The sequence below is a fragment of the Hyalella azteca genome, unplaced genomic scaffold (assembly GCF_000764305.2).
Source record: "Hyalella azteca isolate HAZT.00-mixed unplaced genomic scaffold, Hazt_2.0.2 contig399, whole genome shotgun sequence".
NCBI lineage: Eukaryota > Metazoa > Arthropoda > Malacostraca > Amphipoda > Hyalellidae > Hyalella > Hyalella azteca.
This window is the reverse complement of record NW_025930751.1, coordinates 241,937-260,556: the sequence shown is the minus strand read 5'-3', so window position 1 is coordinate 260,556 and position 18,620 is coordinate 241,937. Positions and strand designations below refer to the sequence as shown.

Here is an 18,620-nt window from a genome sequence, read left to right as displayed (position 1 = left end):
TTAAATTTAATCCATCATATAAAATAACCCTGCATAAATAATTGATGAAAGCAGAAATTTGTGTTAAAGTAATGTAATGTAATGTACCTATTTTAACGAATTTATTGTAAAAATACCATCATCCCAGGTAAATCAATTTTGGTTGGAGAGCATCATGATAGATTAGCCTCTGAGATGAATAAAAAACTTTGGCACATCTTCCTGCAACAATATTTACAAATTTTTTAAAGAAGTGCACATTTATCTGTGTGAAAAACATACATCACTAGTCCCTTAATAAATCTTGTCAAAGATCCTGAATTGATTTGATATTAGTAAATACATATCTATACATTTCCATTCATTGCATGATTACTTTACTTCTTGACAGAAACATTAGGATTTCCTGGTACTTGGTGGTTTTACTTCATTTCAATCTAGTTTTTTAAAAGTATATGCATCAAGCCTTCATTATTACATAGGGTTCTGTGATTATTAAAATAAAACCCAATTTCACTTGAAATCTTTTTATTTACAGTAATCTAACAGAATGAATATGACTCTTGTTGGTCTTAATAGGCCTTCAAAATTTTTATATACAATGGTTGTTCAATTATTGGTTCCATGTTTGAAAATTAGATGGTGACATTAATTTCTGAGACTTAAAAAAACAAAATTGCCAGTCAAATTTCAACTAATAAGATTATCTGGTAATAAACACAATCCTAACTTTGCATCAACCTTCACTCTGGATTTTCACCACCCAAAACTCTCTCAAAGCCAATCTAATTTTATTTCTTCTGTGAATTTTACACTGTATATCTGGTACATAAATTCAAATGAAGAATATTTTCAAAATACAACATATTGATTAACATTAGATAGAATTACCACCCAATTTTTATTACTCAAACCACCAAAAAAAAGTTCTTCTGAGTTTGAAATCAGGATCAGCCAAATTATATTCAGGCATTAATCTTATAGTAGTGCTAACACTTGTTTTATTCTTTCATTATTTAGATGGATTGGTACTACTTCTCTGATACTTAGCTCAGTACCTTACATTGTTATTAACTTTAGATAATAAATGACTTAAAGATATCAATGAAAGCATTGGAAAACTTGTAGGTTTCTAATGAAGTTCATGTTAGCCAACCTTATTGAATTTGCAATAAATATTAGAAGATCCAATTTGTAATGAAAAACTAACCTTCTGATGCTTTAACCATGAGCTGCTGACTGCCATGATGGAGTGTAGGTAATCCAGTTGGTTCTGGCTGAATTTGAATTGTTTGTGATTTTTTAATTCTTCACACATTACTTAATTATGTTCAGCTTTGATTTACATTTTCACAATTGAGCCACATTTTTTTATCCTTTACTTGTATTAGTTGTCAAAAAATTTACTGTATAATTCACATGGAAATTGCAATCCTTGTGAACTTAACATGTGATTGACAAGTCAATGTAGGTATTTGGGCAACTGGCTTCATAATATTTTTTCTATTTTTCAGAACTTAACCAATTGGCTATGTTGTGACTTGTGCAGTTCCGCAAGAATTTACTTATTTGGCTCTCGCTTTGCATTTTGAATTGATGGCTTAATTTAGTTTGTGTTATTATCATCAAGTGCCAGTCTTACACTGCAAGATGCGCCATCCAAGATTCCCTGGCAATAACAATCCTAATTTTATGCCTAACTCAAGTTTATTGCAAGGGAATACAGGTTTCTTTCAGGCACAACAATTAAGAGGAGGTCCACCTAGAAATGCTGTGCCTGGATTCCATCACTTTGGTCCACATCCTGTCCATGTGCAACCATCTTTATTTAATAACACACGGTTCAGCTTAGGTCAGTCTAATGTTCCACGTCACTGGGCTGCTATGTCCCATCAGTCATCAAGTAGAATGCCTATGCCAACTGTGTCTGGAAGATCTTGCAGAAGAGGTCAAAAACCTGCATTTCCTATTAAGAGAACAAGTTGTCTTAAAATTGAGCACAAAAATGTTGAAGTACCCAGAAGCTCTGCTCCTAATGAAGAAAAGAATTCCACACAATTAGAGTCTAAGAAATCAGCCACAGTTGATAGTGGCCATGTGGACAGCTCATTTGAGAATCAATTTGAAGGTTTTGAAAATTCACCTGACATCAAGAGGACATCTTTAGAATTGAAATTGGTTAGGAAGGAATGTAATTTGAAGAAAACCATTAAATTGAAACAAACTTCTAAGCTTCCATTGAAAAAAACAAAGTCTAAAGGCAGATGCAAGATCCATTCTCATAGACCTATACCTTGGCCTGAAAAGGTCATTAAGCAGGAGATTGAAGAAACAGATGCTGAGAGCTCATTGAATGTTTCTTGTAAAGATTCTCCTCTGGAATCTAATTTATTGACTAAAGAATCACTGATGGAAGCTCCAAAAACCAGCTTGGAAATTAAAAAACCAGAAATTGCCAGTCTGAATCCAAACTCCCCAAAAATTAATTTGTTAACAAGATCAAAGAAACGGAAAATTGAATTGATTCGTCCGAGTTTTTCTGGAACAAGCAAAATAAAGAAAGAGAAATTAGGAGATATACCTTCAGCCATTCTTTCAACTGAAGCAACCGATTTCTCCTTGAAGGTTGGTTGCACCAATGCTGCATCAAGTGATCATTCTAAAACAGACTCTTTGAGCTCATCCTCTACCCAATCATATTCCAATATTCAAACAATTTCAACTTTATCTCCTTCCTTCAACATAATTAATGAAAGCTGTGTTAATTTGGTGGCTTCTGATATGGCTTGTATGCACACTTCTTCATTGTCTACTTCTGAAATGGCATCAGCTTCACTTGAACTAGATTCTTCTCTTCCAATCAATTCTAAAGAATTTCAGCAAACTGAAACTTTGGACTCCTCTGCTGCTGATGCTTTACCTATTATGTCAGAAGAAATTGAAAAAAGTGTGGAAAATTTATTTGAAGATTGCATGGGAGAGCCAGCTCTGCAAGAAGATGCAATGTTATTTGCTCCTAGTGATTCTTTCTTTGACATGATTTTTGGTGATCTCTCTCAATGTGTGGAGCTACAACTTGTCAACTTCTTCCCTCTGCTTTCAAGTGCTCAAATCATCAAGATTTTTGGCTTCTGTGGCAAGGTACTCAACTGGGAAGATTGTGATGGTAATGAGCTGCAACCCAATGGTAAGATATACTGCAGGAATTTGGAATTTGTCCTCTTATGCTGATGTACCGGTATATAGGTACATAATTTGCCATGTCTCTTGCGCTGATATACCGGTATATACATAATTTGCCATGTCTCTTTCGCTGATGTACTGGTATATACATAATTTGCCATGTCTCTTTCGCCGATGTACCGGTATATACATAATTTGCCATGTATACCTATTACAAATTTTGTATACCGGTATCTAGTATTTGTATCTTATATCTGCCATAGGTACCTATATGTAGTATCTGTGAGTCATTCTTATTTGTTTTCATTTGATGAATTATATTTTGAATGAATTATCTTCAATGTGAATTTTAGTTTGATTTGAGCAATCAAGTTATCTTAAATATTAATTTTTTTTCTTCTGAATTGGGTGATGACTTATGATGTTGCCGCTGGTTTAATGCAAAATGTGTCTCATCACTAATTTCACTTTCAACATTCATTTTATTCATGAATATTTTATCAATGTGCAGCTGGCCTGAGTGTGGTGTGCCTTCAAGGGAGTTTTGCAGCAGGGTTAGCAGTTGAGGTGCTCAATGGTGCCATGCTTGGCATGACAAAACTCAGTGTCACACCTCGCAATGATTCTGCCTCTACTGCTCTACTAGGTTTGTGGCATTTGGGACTGCATGCTCTTATAAACTGCCAAAAGTTTGACTGTTTCTGGAGTTGTTATTGACAGCTGAAGTTTGTCTATGGTTGAGTGTCATGAAATTGCTACCGGTATCACATTCATTTTAAATTATGTTCAAGGAAAAAATTTATAAATTTTCTGATGCAAAATCATCTCGCTTTATAAACATCTTTTATGATACAAAGGATCTGCATTAACTTTTTTTAACTGATGGAGAGTTGATCAGCATGCTTCCATATTATCAATTTTCTAATATAGGTATTTATTTCAAGTTTCTGTGGAAGGTGTTACAACTAAAAGCACAATAATCTAAAATGTAGAAAGCCTTAACTACCTATCAACTTGGATAGTTTATAACTATTAGAAAAGCACTTTATCTTCAGTTGTTAGTATTATTATTTTTTTTTTACATCCAAGAACTCTAGGACATTGCTGAATTTAAGTTGTCATTCTTATAAAAACATCAAGTTGAATAGAAAAATATATTTCAATTCCTTTATTAACTGATAGGTAAATGTAATTTTACTGCTAAATTACTTCAAGCTGTTATAATAAATCGGCTATGTAACCGCATTAATCAAATTTAGGGAATTCTGGACACTTGTCGTAGATCCTATATAATTATAGAAACATTAGAGATTGATTGTTGCAAGGCAGCTTCAAGTCCTGATTTTGCCAGAAATTTATGGACATAAAGAATTATTAAACAATATGTTTGGTTTAATAAAACTATTGAATAAAAAAATAATGCTGCTAGAGGACCAGCTTCTATGTCAGAAGGAATTGATTTATATTTGTACAATCTCAAAAATCCCTGGACAGCCATTGTTGAGAAAGTCTGATTTTGGAAATTCAAACTTGATGGAGAGAGATAAAATGGTTTAGGTAACTTTATATGTCCATTAGAGTGGAACATGGAGTATAAAGTGAATGTTCTTCAGATGATTTTAGAGTCAACAGCCATTGGAGACTCCTCAAGGACAAATAAACTTAATTTGAAATGTAACCCATTCCATCTGAGAAAGAAAGTTTTTCAATTGACTTGTCCTGAGATAATTTTGAGGTTGGGAATAAGTGAAACACAAGTTTGCTTCTCAAATGTTGTATAATTAGATGCCTCAAGGCATGAAAGTTGTTTAATTAGAGCCTCAATTTTTCTAAATTAACAGCAGTGCAATAAAATAATTTCATAATGTTATCAAGTCTGTCATGCTTCATTGCAATGGAAACTGCTTAGTTAAAAATATCTGCTAACTTCCACCAATACGCCTTACTAAAAAGAAGATTATACACACTAAATAGCAATATTAAAATGATTACTCTTTGTTTGTAAATTTCCTCAGTCAAATCAGGCCAATTTCTTTGTATTTCCTCACTGGTCATTTCATTCTTTATGTGCAGCAAAATAATAACCTTGTTCACAAATAATTCAAGTTATTCAACAGGTCTCTTGAGTAATAATCCGAATATGCATTTATATTATTTGCTTCAGAATAATTCCATTGGTTACAGCTGCCGCTATTCTGTCTCAAATGTATTCTTTAACTCTTCCAATGTTGCTCTTTTCCACTCATCAATTAAGGACTCAAGTGAATGAGTATCTGTTACATCAGTTGATAATTTCCTTATGCAAATTCATTTCTGGAGCCCAGATCTAGCTGATCTACATTGTTGCTTCAATTTCAATTTTGGTTTTTATTATATGTCATCTCCAGGGAGGTTATGACCATCACATTGTTCTTAAAATATGTCATTTTCATTGTTGGTATAATTAGATTGCTTTAAATTTCATTCAGATAGCAAAACCCACAAAATGTATACTGAAAGATATTTGCACTCAAATCCTCCTAGCAGTACCATGTGGTACCACTGTACATAACCCAATACAAAATTTAGCACAGTGTCTGAGATTTATTTGAATAATTTCAGCTAACTACATATAACTTTGCATACATATCTGTTAACTTGCATTTCCCCCAGAATCTGCAAAAATTAGTATAATATAATATAATATAATATTTATAGCTCACCTATATTGCGCAATTTTGGGAAAGAGCTTTTTTCACATCTCTAAAGACCATCTTTGCAACAGTGCTGTAATAGCACTGACGTTGAAAGTTGTCAATAGTGAGGCCTGGACTTGGTGAAAGGCTTGAATGCATGGCAAACAAATTTTCATGCAACCCTTCGCAGTTTTGAAAATTTTATTTACTAGAAAATTTTGCAGTACCACAAGGTATGAGACATTGGGTTAATCCTTTAATTTAAGAAAATTTTAAAATTAAATGATTATTGTTGAATTATCAGTAATTATTATGAATAGTAACCAGTTATTAGCAACATAATTTTTTTGAATGTCAAGTGTTTTTGGTAATTATGAAATCTAGAAACACAACTGCATTAAAATGAAAATGGTATGATTCTACTCTTTCTAGGTAAAATACTAAGCTTACTCCTGATATTCTTAACTGCAAATGCATTGAGAAATGTTACTGCAGTTGAGACAAGAAGGGACTACAGTTAGGGAAAGCCTATCTTGTAGAACACAATTAACCATGAAATATTGGTCTGCTTCATCAAAAGAAGGGGAGTGTCCCAACTTGTTCAACTAGCATTTCACTTCTTTTATTGTCAAATCTTTATGCAAATCTTAGGTTTTCATTATCTCATTCTGATAAGCATGAAATTGAATATTTATAAGAAACCCTTTACTGTTTCCAGTGAATTGAAGTTTTTAACAATGGTCAATGCACCTCTTTCTGTTGGCCATTGCAAACTCGTGATGATGGCTACTTAACATGATAGGTAGATTATATGATGAAATAATAGTGAACTTTACTTTTTTAAGATCTGTTTAGCAGATGTTAACCTAAATGTATGATGTGTATTTCTTTAATTTTTTGAATAATTTTTGTATATATTATTCTGTGATCTTGAGTGAGGATGCAATAGAAGTTCTCTTTCTAAACAGCCCTGCCTCCAGAAGTCCTTCACAGCGACGTAACAGTCCAGTGTCTGCAGTCAATTCAGACCTTCTTAGTTAATGAAGGTTTTCAATCCTTCACACCACCTCCAGCCTATAGCCATCTAAAGTCTAGTAAGTAAATACTTCTTTTATACTTATCTTTTTCAGGCAGAAAATGTCCCAAATCATTTGAGATGGATGATAGTTGGAAGACATTTTGTGTTTGTGCTATCATCTTATGTGTGAATGTCTATTGTGTTTCCAGTAGCATTATGGCACTAATTGTCAGTCATTTGCTTATGTTGAATACTGACTAACCAGCAGATAATTTAGAATGTATCCAAGAAAGTGTAGTACCTTACTGCTACTGGTTGTACTTTTATTAAAAATTTTCTCGATTTCAGATTCATCTGGACTCATTTCATCGCTTCCATTGATAGAATCTCTTGATGCGTCCACTCCCTTGCCTCAAACCTCCTGTACAAGTGAATTGCCAATGGTAGTGTCTGATGCCTGTGCATTAGTTGGTGGCGAGAGTTCGACGTCAAGTTCTGTGGCTCCTCTTGGGTCAGTCGCCGAGAACGTCTTTGTTGCCACCTCATCCAGCAATTCAGAAATTGGCTCCCACATTAATAATGATGAAGGGAAACTGGTTATTCCAGCCCCCACAAACTCTATTACTAGCGAGGATGTTAATCCAACATTTGGCAGCAGTAAAACAATGCCTGCCATCCCACCGAGCAGTAATGAGAGTGTTTCAGCTTTTGTTGATAACACCGTTACTCCTGTAGCTACAGTCACTTCTATTTCAGATGACCATTGCAGTGTCTTAGTCAATAGAAAAAGTACACTGGGCAGTGCTAATCCAAGGAAAAGGAAGAACCCTCGAAGTCGCATGTGCCGCAAAAAAACCAAGCCTGCTGCCAAGAAAGATGAACTTCAAGAGAATTGCGGTGTTGTAACGAGACGTAAGACACGGTCAATGGCTAAATGCCTCACAAAAGTCTCTGATTCTTCATCTTTAGAGCCTATTACTGAACAAGACATTGGTGATCAGTCATTAGCTTCAATAATCGGGCTTTGTGAGACCATGCAACAGGGTGATGATCTAGTGCAAACACCTGTTGTTAATAATGAAATTGTTGCTAATCAAAATGAGCATATAGCTATGGACACTCCGTGTTCTTCATCAGTAGAATGCATTGCTGCATCATCAAACCTATCCACTACCTGCACATCTTTAGAGCAAACAGCTCCTAGCAAAAACAAGTTAATTGATGAGACAACGAGGTGTCTTGAAAGGAACTCAACATCCCATATTTCTGAAGATGTCACCAAAATTATTTACCAGTCCAGAGAAAGTGATGAGGTGCCTTTGGCTGTGACAGAAAAATTGCCTCCCATCCTTGAAAATGCTGTCACTAATTCAGATTTGTCTGTAGAAAAGTATTCCACAGGAATGGATGTGCAGAACTTCACCGATATGTCTGTTACACTGGAGAGTAGTGTGCCAACCAGTGTTGCTGAAACAATTCCATGTTTGCCCAATGTCACAACATCAGAACTTTCAAATAACTCAACATCTCAGAATAGTTTGACAAACATAGTTTCATCTAATGCTGATAATATTCAGAGCTTGCAAAGGCTACCCACACAAGGGACATCTAACCCCATTGCAGAAGTTGATATTAAGCCTGACTTGAAAGTGTTGCAAAGAAATTTGATGATAGCTTCAAAAAAGGGAACAAGTATAAGAAACAATAAAAATATTGAGGGCGGAAGCAAGAAAATTTTTGAAGATGGAAGCAATTCAAATATTGAAGGCGGAAGCAAGAGAAATATAGAAGATGGGAGGAATCAAAATAATGAAGACACTGGAACAAATCTGCAAGCTGAAAGTGACTTCAGTAGCGTTCGGATCAAAAGTGAACCTGTGGACTCGTGTGAAGAATCCTGTCTACCAGGTTTTGACTTTGGTGATGCTCTAGGAGAAGACCGTAAGCCTCTCATGTCTTCAGAGAGCACTGCTGATGATGCTGCACGATTAGTTGACTCATTTGGAGACCAAATCTCGGCTCTCCTTCCGCCTATATCAAAATTTGAGAATATTGAACCATCTGCTATCAAAGAAGAACCAAGATCTGTTCCTGTTGTAGAATTAGAAAATGTTGACGATTCTTTCAATGAGAGTTTCCAGGACGATGACTATACCTTTGATGAATGCTTCAGTAGTCTCTCCGCACGAGAAGGTGAAAGTTATAGAACAACCACTGCTCCTGATACCTTACCTACCTCACAAGTCTCCGTCACAAATTCTGTTCCTGATCGCGTAAATGAAAATGACTCTAATACTCTTCTCGTGTCCTCTAACTGCCCTGCTACTGACGTTAGTCCTGAAGCTTCTGGCAGAGTATTGCATGGTCTAGGCAAGACTTCGGCTGCAATCAGAAGTTCTGCACCTTGCAGCACGTCTGCCACCAGCATCATTTCTCCCATTCCTATTGCGTCACCAACCATACAACCTGAGTTTAGCCTGACTGAATCTCACACTCCACCCCCAGGTGCGTTGTGCTCTTGCTTTGTCAAATCTTTATAATAGGTAATAGTTAATGGTGTTATTCGTGATTGATTCTGTGTTATGGTAGGTACTCATTTTGTGTCATAAATATTCTTAATTATGTGCCCTTGTAATTTCTTAAGGAACTATTGGTTCTCATGTCTTGCTCCGATATTGCCCAGAGGTGCAAATCAACTTGCTGAAGTTCAAGAAAGTCCTTTGTCCCGACCAGTCTTCATGCCGCTTGCCATCATGTTCATATTTCCACGATGAAACGGATTTCATACGCGACTACCGCACCTACAGGTTGGTTTTTTCTCCCTCATAGAATGCATTTTTTTACAAGAGAACGATTTGAACGTTGTTAATAGTTATTTTGCCTCTGAAGAAGATTATACGGTACATTCTCGTTTCCTTTTCCGATGACTGTTGCACCTGAAAATTTTTCACCAAAACAATTTGCATAAAACTTAGAGCTCTCAAGAAATTATCAAGATTAAAATTTTGCCAGAATTCTGGTAACGAAGGCTGCAATAAATGTTTCCTGAACTAACAGGTCATCACACGATAGCCGCTATGAGGACACTGAAAAACTAATTTATTTCAGGGGCATCAAGTGCAGGAACGTATTCCAGCATTTTCAACACCGCTGGAGGGACGTGAAATGTTGTAATCAGGGCATACACTGCAAGTTTGCTCACAACCAACTCGAGTTCCTCTTCCACCCCACGAACTACAAGCGTTATCTGTGCTGCTCCTTGGCACACTCTCCTGGTTCTTGTCCATACAGGGACAACTGTGCCTTTCGACACACAGAAAGTTGGTTTTTCGACACAGGAAATCTTTTTCTTAATTATGTGTCAAATTTGCCTAAAATTTATATGCCATCAGCAGTCAAGAGGATACATTCCTTATATGAGTGATGCTTCATTTTAATCAGCATTCTTCCATGAACGCTTTAGATACTTGATTGTATCTAGAATTAATATTCATTGTTATTAATGCTTATATTATTGCGTGTGCACAGACGATGTGAGCCGAGACGAGGTCTTCCGCCGACAGGAGGAATTTCTTAAGCAGCGCAGTGGACGAGCCGAAGAGTCTGGTCGTAGAGCATCTAATGATACGCTCTCGCCCAACCTTCAACAGCCTAGCCTGAACACACAAACTACCGGCTCAGGGAATTGTCAGCCATGCGAAGTGTCTGATACTAATCGACTTGAAGTGAGTCAATCTTGTGAAATAGAAGCGACCCGGGCCGGGACATTGTCACAAATTATGCCAAAACTGTCCGCGAATGCCACTTTCATGTCACAAAAAGGAAGCTCGTCATCCAATGTGGAAGAGTTTAGACATAATTTACTGAACAAGAATGTCACGCCTGTGCAACGCACCCCTAATGAGGAGACACGGGCAACAGTTGTAAAGAGCGAGCGTACGTCGTGCGAGAGAGAAATCACTCCTACCCTTGACATTGAGGCAGATTATGCAGCTTACAAGGCTAATATTGTTACATCAGACGAGTGTAAGGAGATAACACCCTTGGAAAGACATGTTCAAAACGAATATCCGGCAATCCCTTCTCTCGCAGGTGCACTCGTCGGTTTGAAAGTTGTTGAAAATTTGAAAATGTTGAGTGAATTTAATTTTCACTTCGGTGTTGTAGGAGCGGTCTTGCCAATTATCCACCGGAAAGCTTCAGAACTCCTCAAGAGAGGAGGTAATCCTCTGTCAGTTTTTAATGACTCTGATAATATTGCGCTTCTGTCTCTTTTGAAACAGAAAATAACAAAGCTTGAAGGCTCTGTGGACGATGCCCGCATTGACCAGATGAAACGTTCATTGTTTGAACTTACCATCGAGGTCGAGAACTCAACTAATATAGAAAGAGACGATCATCTCGGTCTTGACATCAACGCTCTGGCACGGAGTACCTTGGATTTCACAGCCCAGCAAATAAGTCGTTTTATCACAAATGTTTTAATTTGTGAAGGAAAGCCTTCCGTGCCTTCGCATCTCATACAAGCAATTGGGACTGCTGTCGCTGGCAAGCACTTCAAGATGGCTCGCGGTAGTGGGTGCCCAGAGCTACCTGTCTCGGTTGGAAGGATTTGCAACAAACCTAATCGCCACGGACTACCACCTCTGCCCACGAAACCTTTTGACCGTCTGCATGACCAGAGGAAAGTGGCGAGCGTCACGCCTAGCGTTGTCATTAGCAAGTCTGGTGTGGGTGACATTACTGCTGGTTCTGCTAATTCATCAAACGCGCGTTCAGATGTGCCGCTACATCGCTCAACTCGAAACCCACGAATAGCTGTCAGTGTCGATGCCGAGCGACGTGAGTCTAGTGAAGGGGATATGAATTTCAACCGTCGTTCTGAATCGTGGTCTGAAAATAATCGTGAATGTAATCAGACTCTATATATCAGAGGAGATGCTGGCGAAAGGTCAAGTCATAGATTACCAGGTGCTCGTGCAAATGTTTTTGCCCCAAGAAATACGTACTCTGACCACAATAATTTACCCGATCTAAGCAGCGATGCATTTTCAGAGAGAAATCACCACCTCGCAAGCTCCAATGATGCTGTCAGACAGGCTCGTAGTTCTTCACGTCTTTCTGACAACAAAGGGGATGTAGATCTTAGGCGGCTGCCTGCACATACACTAGACACTTTCAATATTCGGATACCAGAGGCATTCGGTCCCGGGTCTCCGGCTGACGATGAAATGGTTGCCGCGATGAACCTCGACATTGACCAGGACATGAGGCAGCCGCGACCTGATGCATCGAAAGATGACATGAATCATGATAGAAAATGTGACGAAACAACTTCTCGTCGAATCTCGATTGAATCAGAAACGCGGGATCAAAAGCAAATTTTTATATGGGCTTCTGAATCTTTCCGTGAGAATCGAGACCATGAAATTGCACCTGATGAGTTTGAAGACGAATTTAAGCCTCTTAATTCCATTGATCCCAGACCATGTCATTCGCAAGGTCCTCCAGATAATCGCCATTTTGATGCTGATCTTGATCGGGTTTCGAGAGTAAATCGGCTGTTTTGTCCCACTAATGATGGGTTTCAGAGCCAGATTAAGTGCTCCGATATTCCTCTGAAGCCCATTAGAAAGAATGAGAGGAGCGCGGTCGGCCCTCGACCTACCGCAGAACCCTGGCTCGGGGATAGAGCCCGTCGACCTGCCACGACCCCAGTACTACCTGGTCACGCGAACTTGAGCGATCAACCCTATGTACAAAGGGTCCCTAAAGAATCCCAGCCTACGTTTAAAGGACCTCAGCCCTCTGATATCTTGCCACTCCTTTTAAGTGAAACTTCACCTCGTAATTCCAGGTCCCCTTTGTTGACTAAAAACCCCCCTCCCATTCTCACTCCTCCATCCGGAAATAGTGGAAGCCATAATTCTGGAAATTTTGAGCCTTTGAATAACCCTTCTGTAGCTTCCTCCTCCATTATCCCTCAATCATTCATTGAAAACCCTCAAATTTGTAAGCCAAATGTGCCTCCAATAAACATGCGACATCCATCTCCCGGCTTAGTACAAACTTTCGTTCCTTCGGGAATTCCTCCCAAAAATCACGCTGGATTCGTACCAAAAGGAAGCAATTCTCATTTGCAGCACAATGTGCCTATGCGGAAAATTCAAGCCATTAAAATGGAGAATAATGATGGTGGATCTGTTCCTGCTCGGCTGACCACCGGAGGAAGTCCTGTCAAGGAAAGATGGCTGCAATTAAGTAATTTAACTCCACTAGCTTCCCAGCCAGGTTCTTGCCAAGTCACCAAGCATATTAATAGCCCGCCATCTTATGGCGCGGGACGTACAGCCATAGCTTCTGTCAATAGCAGTTTCCCTGGTTCATTGAAGAGGACCATAACAAGTCGGTCTTTCAATTCTCCAGCACTAAAAGACCAAGCTTCCTCCTGCCAGCGTAGCCCTGGACCTCTTCTGTGCTCCTCTGGCCCGCCAGGCGGCACTCGTTCTCATCTTCCCTTCCTCTCGACTGATGAACCCATGCCCGTGTTGCCGGTTGTGAATTCTCGGCAAGTTATGGAAATTTCACAAATTTCTAATGATTCAACCATTTGTGTTCCTTCGAGTCAAAATGTTTATGGTAGAGAATCGTTTGTGAATAAATTTGGCAGCTCAACACACTCAACAAACTTCCAGAACCGTGCTCAGGAAGTTGACATAGTACCTTCTGCCGTGAAGCTCGTGCAGAATAATCACAAGAATATAGCGGACGAGTTTTCTAGCGACGATGTTGACAAATTTAGTCGTCAACTCTTGCGCCCTCCGGGAAAATTTAATGCTTCTGGCAAATCACCCGTGCCCAACAACGCTTCCGCATTGGGACAGAGTGCTCATGCTGGGCAGTTTGGTTGTGCATCTAGTAATTTTGAATCGCAGACTTTAGATCAATCACTTGGCATCGCAACTGCCGTCAGGCCAACTGAAAACACAACTTTGTTTAAAACTAAAGTTAGTCCCCATAAACTTCCCATTGAGCCTGCAAACACTCCGATTCGGGGATTGCCTCCACCCTCCTCATTTACTGAGTTGCTCACCACGTCCAAGGAGTTTCCTGGAAATCTGTTGGTTGCGACTATGAAAACTGCGACTCCCGATGCAAGAAGTGCTTCCCAAGAATCGCTAACGTCTACCAACTTGCAAAGTCGAACCTGCGCTTCTGCTCCTCCAAGCTCTAACCGCTGGGAACGGTCTCCGGAAGATAGGCTTAATACTAATGCAACTAAGACGCCAACTTGCCAAGGTGTTCAAATGAGTACAAAAAGCCCAAGACCCCGTTCACCTCGTTCATCTATTGATACTCGCGCGCAAAAAACCCCTACCTCGTGCACGAGCTCTTCTCATGGAAGTTCCAATGATTCGTTCATCGCTCCACCAACCATTTCCGAACGCAATTCAGTGTCTCCCGAAGATAATTTTGTGACTCCTTCCACAATGTTCAACACTCCAAGTACAAGTAGACCACAACACACCGTGAATAGGAAAGAATGGAAGCCTCCCGAAGTGGCTGCTACTCCACCTCCAAGTCCTTGGCAGTCTCTTTCACTGAGATCCGATAGCTTATATATGCCGTCACCCGTTCGCACCTCAGCTAGTGACTTGAACAAAGGTCCAACGCACATTTATCAGTTTCTACACAAACCTGCTTCATTGACACGACCAAAGACCAGCGAGCCTTGCGTTTCTAAAGAAACTGCAACTACGAGTGCGAGTGCCAGCAAGAAAGCACCGCTTAAAAACACTGCAAGCACTTCGAGTGCAAGTGGTAGTTCGGAATTCAGCTTAAATTTTCCGGGTTTTAATATGTTCCCTGAGGCTCCTGTATTTGTTACGAAGAAAAATACGACTATGATTGGCTCTAATTCGGAGTGTAAATCGCAAGGCCTTGGAGCAGCGTCTTCTGAATGTGCCAAGAAAAAGATCGAGTCAACACCATCCAGCTCTGGTGTGACTTCACGAAAGATAAAATCAGAGGTTGAAGATACCTTTTCATTGCCTGAGGAAAACAAAGATGACGATGATGACGTACCGTATTCGCCTGCTTCGAGGTATTCTGATAACTCTGACGATGAAAGGCACGTAGTGGTGGGCAAAACTGATCCAGAACCTGCAGAAAAAGAAGTTCGTGATGTAACTGAAATGCATGAATCACCTGACAGAGATGTCTCCTTGGAATTCGAAGATATGGTGGAGCTATTGCGCAACTTCACGTCTCTTGACCCCGAGGAACAAGTTGCCTTCTCAACGTACTTGAGGAATCTGAAAGTGCGTGATCCGAAACAAATTGAAAAACTCTATTCGCGAGCCAAGATGAATGAGTAACCTTTCTACACTCCCATCTGATGACCACTGATAATAAATAGTTATTTGTATATTTTAAGTCTGATTTCCTAGTTTGACAATCAGAACTTCCTTGTAACAATCCTGTTTTTTACGTTCCGCTTTTGTCAGGTTTTTGGTTCATTTGTGTCTTTCATCACTATTTTGCACTGTCGTCATTCTCTGAGCGGTTTAGTCATATCATTGCATTTAGCGCCCGACTTTGTTTTTCAACCGTGAGTTTTTCTCCTGCTCGCACACTGACGAGCAAGACAGATTGTTGCTTCGTTATCTTCACCTGCAAATAAAATTTTGTAAAGTAGCCTCTGTCTGGTGAACATTAGTGTTAAAATAGGCGACTTATCAACGAGATGACTCGTTGGCTCATCACTCATTTTCGCCTAGTTATTTGGTATCATTTATTCATGACTATTCGACTTTTTGAAGCCTTTTCTTGGGTATGGAAAATATTTTTTTTATCAATTTATAACAGGTAGAAGCCTAATTTTCACGGTGAATATTTTTGATGAAATTTGTGTCATTGAATGGAAGAGTTAATTTATACTGTAATGGTTTCAACTTCGAGCGGAAATATTAAAAAATATATATTTTACTGATCCGAGGAATATACATATTCATTTTAATTTGTTTATGTCGTCCGGCATGTCTCCAGCATCTAATATAACTTCATTTATCTGCTTGTGTGGCTTTACAAACCACTCCGCAAGAGTTATCATTAAAAAAATTTTGCACCACATTGTCGTGCAAGAAGATTCTTATCGAGTTGCGAGTGTGTCACTCCTTAGTTGTAATTCTTACGACGGTATTGTATGAATATTTCATTGTGAATAAGGCTGAAATGCTGGAATCTCTTACACGCTAATCATAGCTACACTGCCGAGTCCCTTTCTTGTTGTCGGAACACAAGTTGCTACTCTTTGGTTCTATGCTGAAACATTTTTTGTGTATAATCCACAAAATAACTTCATAGAAATTGTGGATCACACACTGTGAGGAGTAATCCGTAGCTTATGTTATCGGGTGTGTATTACAGCTTATGATGGTTAAGATAAGCAATAATATTGTACTTATAGTGTTTTCATTACTCTCATTTAACTATTTCGTTGGTTAGTGTTTAGTCAATTTCTAATGTCCAGTTATTGTGTTATTTGCCAACTCTTGTATGATGTTTGCAGTATACTCCATTATAATCGTAACATTGCCACGATATTTTCGTATCAAAATTATATTTAGATTTCCATTTGAGGCTAAGCCACGCCTGTTTTAGATGTGTAACCGAAGATCCATGCAGTTAATGAGAATTTATGTTGCGTAGTAGCGGTTCGTACTGACAACCATTTCTCCTTGTGTGTAGTTTCTTTTATTCAGGGTTTCGCGGATGATTTGTCTGTCTCGTTGTATTTGTATTGACACTTTGTTGGGCACAAGCACGTAGATGAGGCCGGATTATCTTGGAAATAATTCACAATTGTAGTTAAATCTTGTCGACCTTTAAAGTTTCAAAATTGCGTTCGCCGTTCAGTGCGTATTGTGAAGATTTTTTTTTGGTAATGTTGCTGTTCTTGAAATGTAGTTTCTATAATTATGTACTGATAGTAACTATGGTTCAAATTGGATTTACCTGGAGTGTTTACGACTCCGCAATTGATCTTCTGAATGTTGACGCAAAATGTATTTCTAATACTTTAGCTTCGTTTTAAATGTAAAATTAAGGGGTGAAATAAAACAAAGTTTACCGAAGTTTTATTGAGTTTACTCCTTGAAATGAAAGTACTTAACCTCATCTAATGATTCGCGTGGAAATTTTTTATTTGGTCCATTCACCATTGAAGGAAGGTTTGAAGTAAATTTATCTTAGAACGTTTTTAGATTTTGACGGCCACGACTTGGCTAGTCCAATAAATCCAGAGACTTGGTGTACAATTTTGAACCGAGATGTAGCAGGATTTACGGTTAAGCGGCTCAATAGATCGCCCACGAATCGGTTTCTATGCCAATATTCTAAGAACGTGAGTGTAATATTATTTGAATTTGCTCACTATAGCCGTGGTTGACGATGGAAGGTTTCAGCAAATTTATGAAATACCCGTGAAGAAAGTAAATCTAAAATGGAAAAAAAGTTAGTATAAAACAATAATAAAATTGAAATAACCAAACCATAATAATATCGCAAATAGTCTCTCAGGGCCTAAGAGGCCCCATAGCTAATATAATTTATCAAATACACAGTGCAATAATTGACAAATAGCAATAATAAACCAATGAATTTCCCCTTGAACTTCTCTTCCCCCTTGATTACATCTCACCCTTAACACAAACTTTCACAACTCTTCTAGTTCTAGCCTCTTCTCTTTAATGTTGCTTCCACCTTGCTTGGTCTCCCTTTCTTCTTACTAACAAATGAAAATGTGATGCGTGGCTGATGGCCGTTGCAAAGGCCTGACCCTGAAATTCTTTTTCTCAGAGTCACCACGCCCCAAATCCATCTACTATAACTATGCAATGTTCATAAATACACGAAGTTATTTTGTTTCTATTTTATATGTTCTTGGCTTCGTGCTTTAGTGTCTTGGCTCCTAAATATCTCGAATGCTCACACGCATTATAGCATGGTTGAACAAGTATACCATGCATTATAGTGTCGGACTGAATATCGTAACGTCTCTATTCAGACTATTGCGATATCCGCTACACCTACAGCAGGACTGCTCCGTAGTTGGCGATAATGCGATTTAATTCAGAAAACGGTCTTTCTCCGTCTCTTGTTGCTGCCTTGCTCTCCGTAATTCCTGCTGCTGCCGCCTGCCGGTGTTATCATAAAGCATGATGGTATTTCATTTTTTGCCTTCATATAATACAGGATGTTGCCGTATTAGAAGGAAATTTGCTGCCGCACTCTGTGTAATTTAGACTAAAATTTCACATGTTTCTGCAAGAAAGAGTAAAGACTTTTGACCTATTGAGTAGGCTAGCTGACCTGCTGACGCCTGACTGAAATCCAGAGGAAGAATAGCCTACTAGATTTAGAATATCTACGAAACTAGTAGGTACTATAAGTATTACTGTTAATATTTAAGCAACACTTTGTTATATTCACTCAGTAGTCAGTACTACAACCTAGTCTGTATCACTCACGTATGGTACAGACTAGGTAGTGGCAAAGCAGAGACTGAGAAAGTTTTTTAGACTCTCCTTCAAGTTCAATTTCAAGTCCTATAAGTAGACCAGAAAAGTATCATGGATACCAGCATCATCATACATAAGATAATAAAGATATTGGATAAACGCGGTATATTCCGACACTTTAAGGACGCATCGAGAAATGAAAAACTATAAAAAAAAACGTATGCGTTACGTAAGTTCTGTTGC

The 18,620-nt window shown here is 38.6% G+C and overlaps 1 protein-coding gene across 1 annotated transcript; it reads left to right on the top strand.

Annotated features, from left to right (window-relative positions):
- Positions 1 to 1,512: 1,512 nt before the first annotated feature.
- On the top strand, positions 1,513 to 16,986 carry LOC108670881. The gene is made up of 7 exons (XM_018158370.2): positions 1,513 to 3,166; positions 3,674 to 3,808; positions 6,806 to 6,931; positions 7,204 to 9,360; positions 9,539 to 9,662; positions 9,964 to 10,175; positions 10,384 to 16,986. Exons 1-7 carry the CDS (start codon positions 1,630 to 1,632, stop codon positions 15,231 to 15,233), a joined length of 9,141 nt encoding a protein of 3,046 aa, XP_018013859.2. The 5' UTR covers positions 1,513 to 1,629; the 3' UTR covers positions 15,234 to 16,986.
- The last annotated feature ends 1,634 nt before the right edge of the window (positions 16,987 to 18,620 follow it).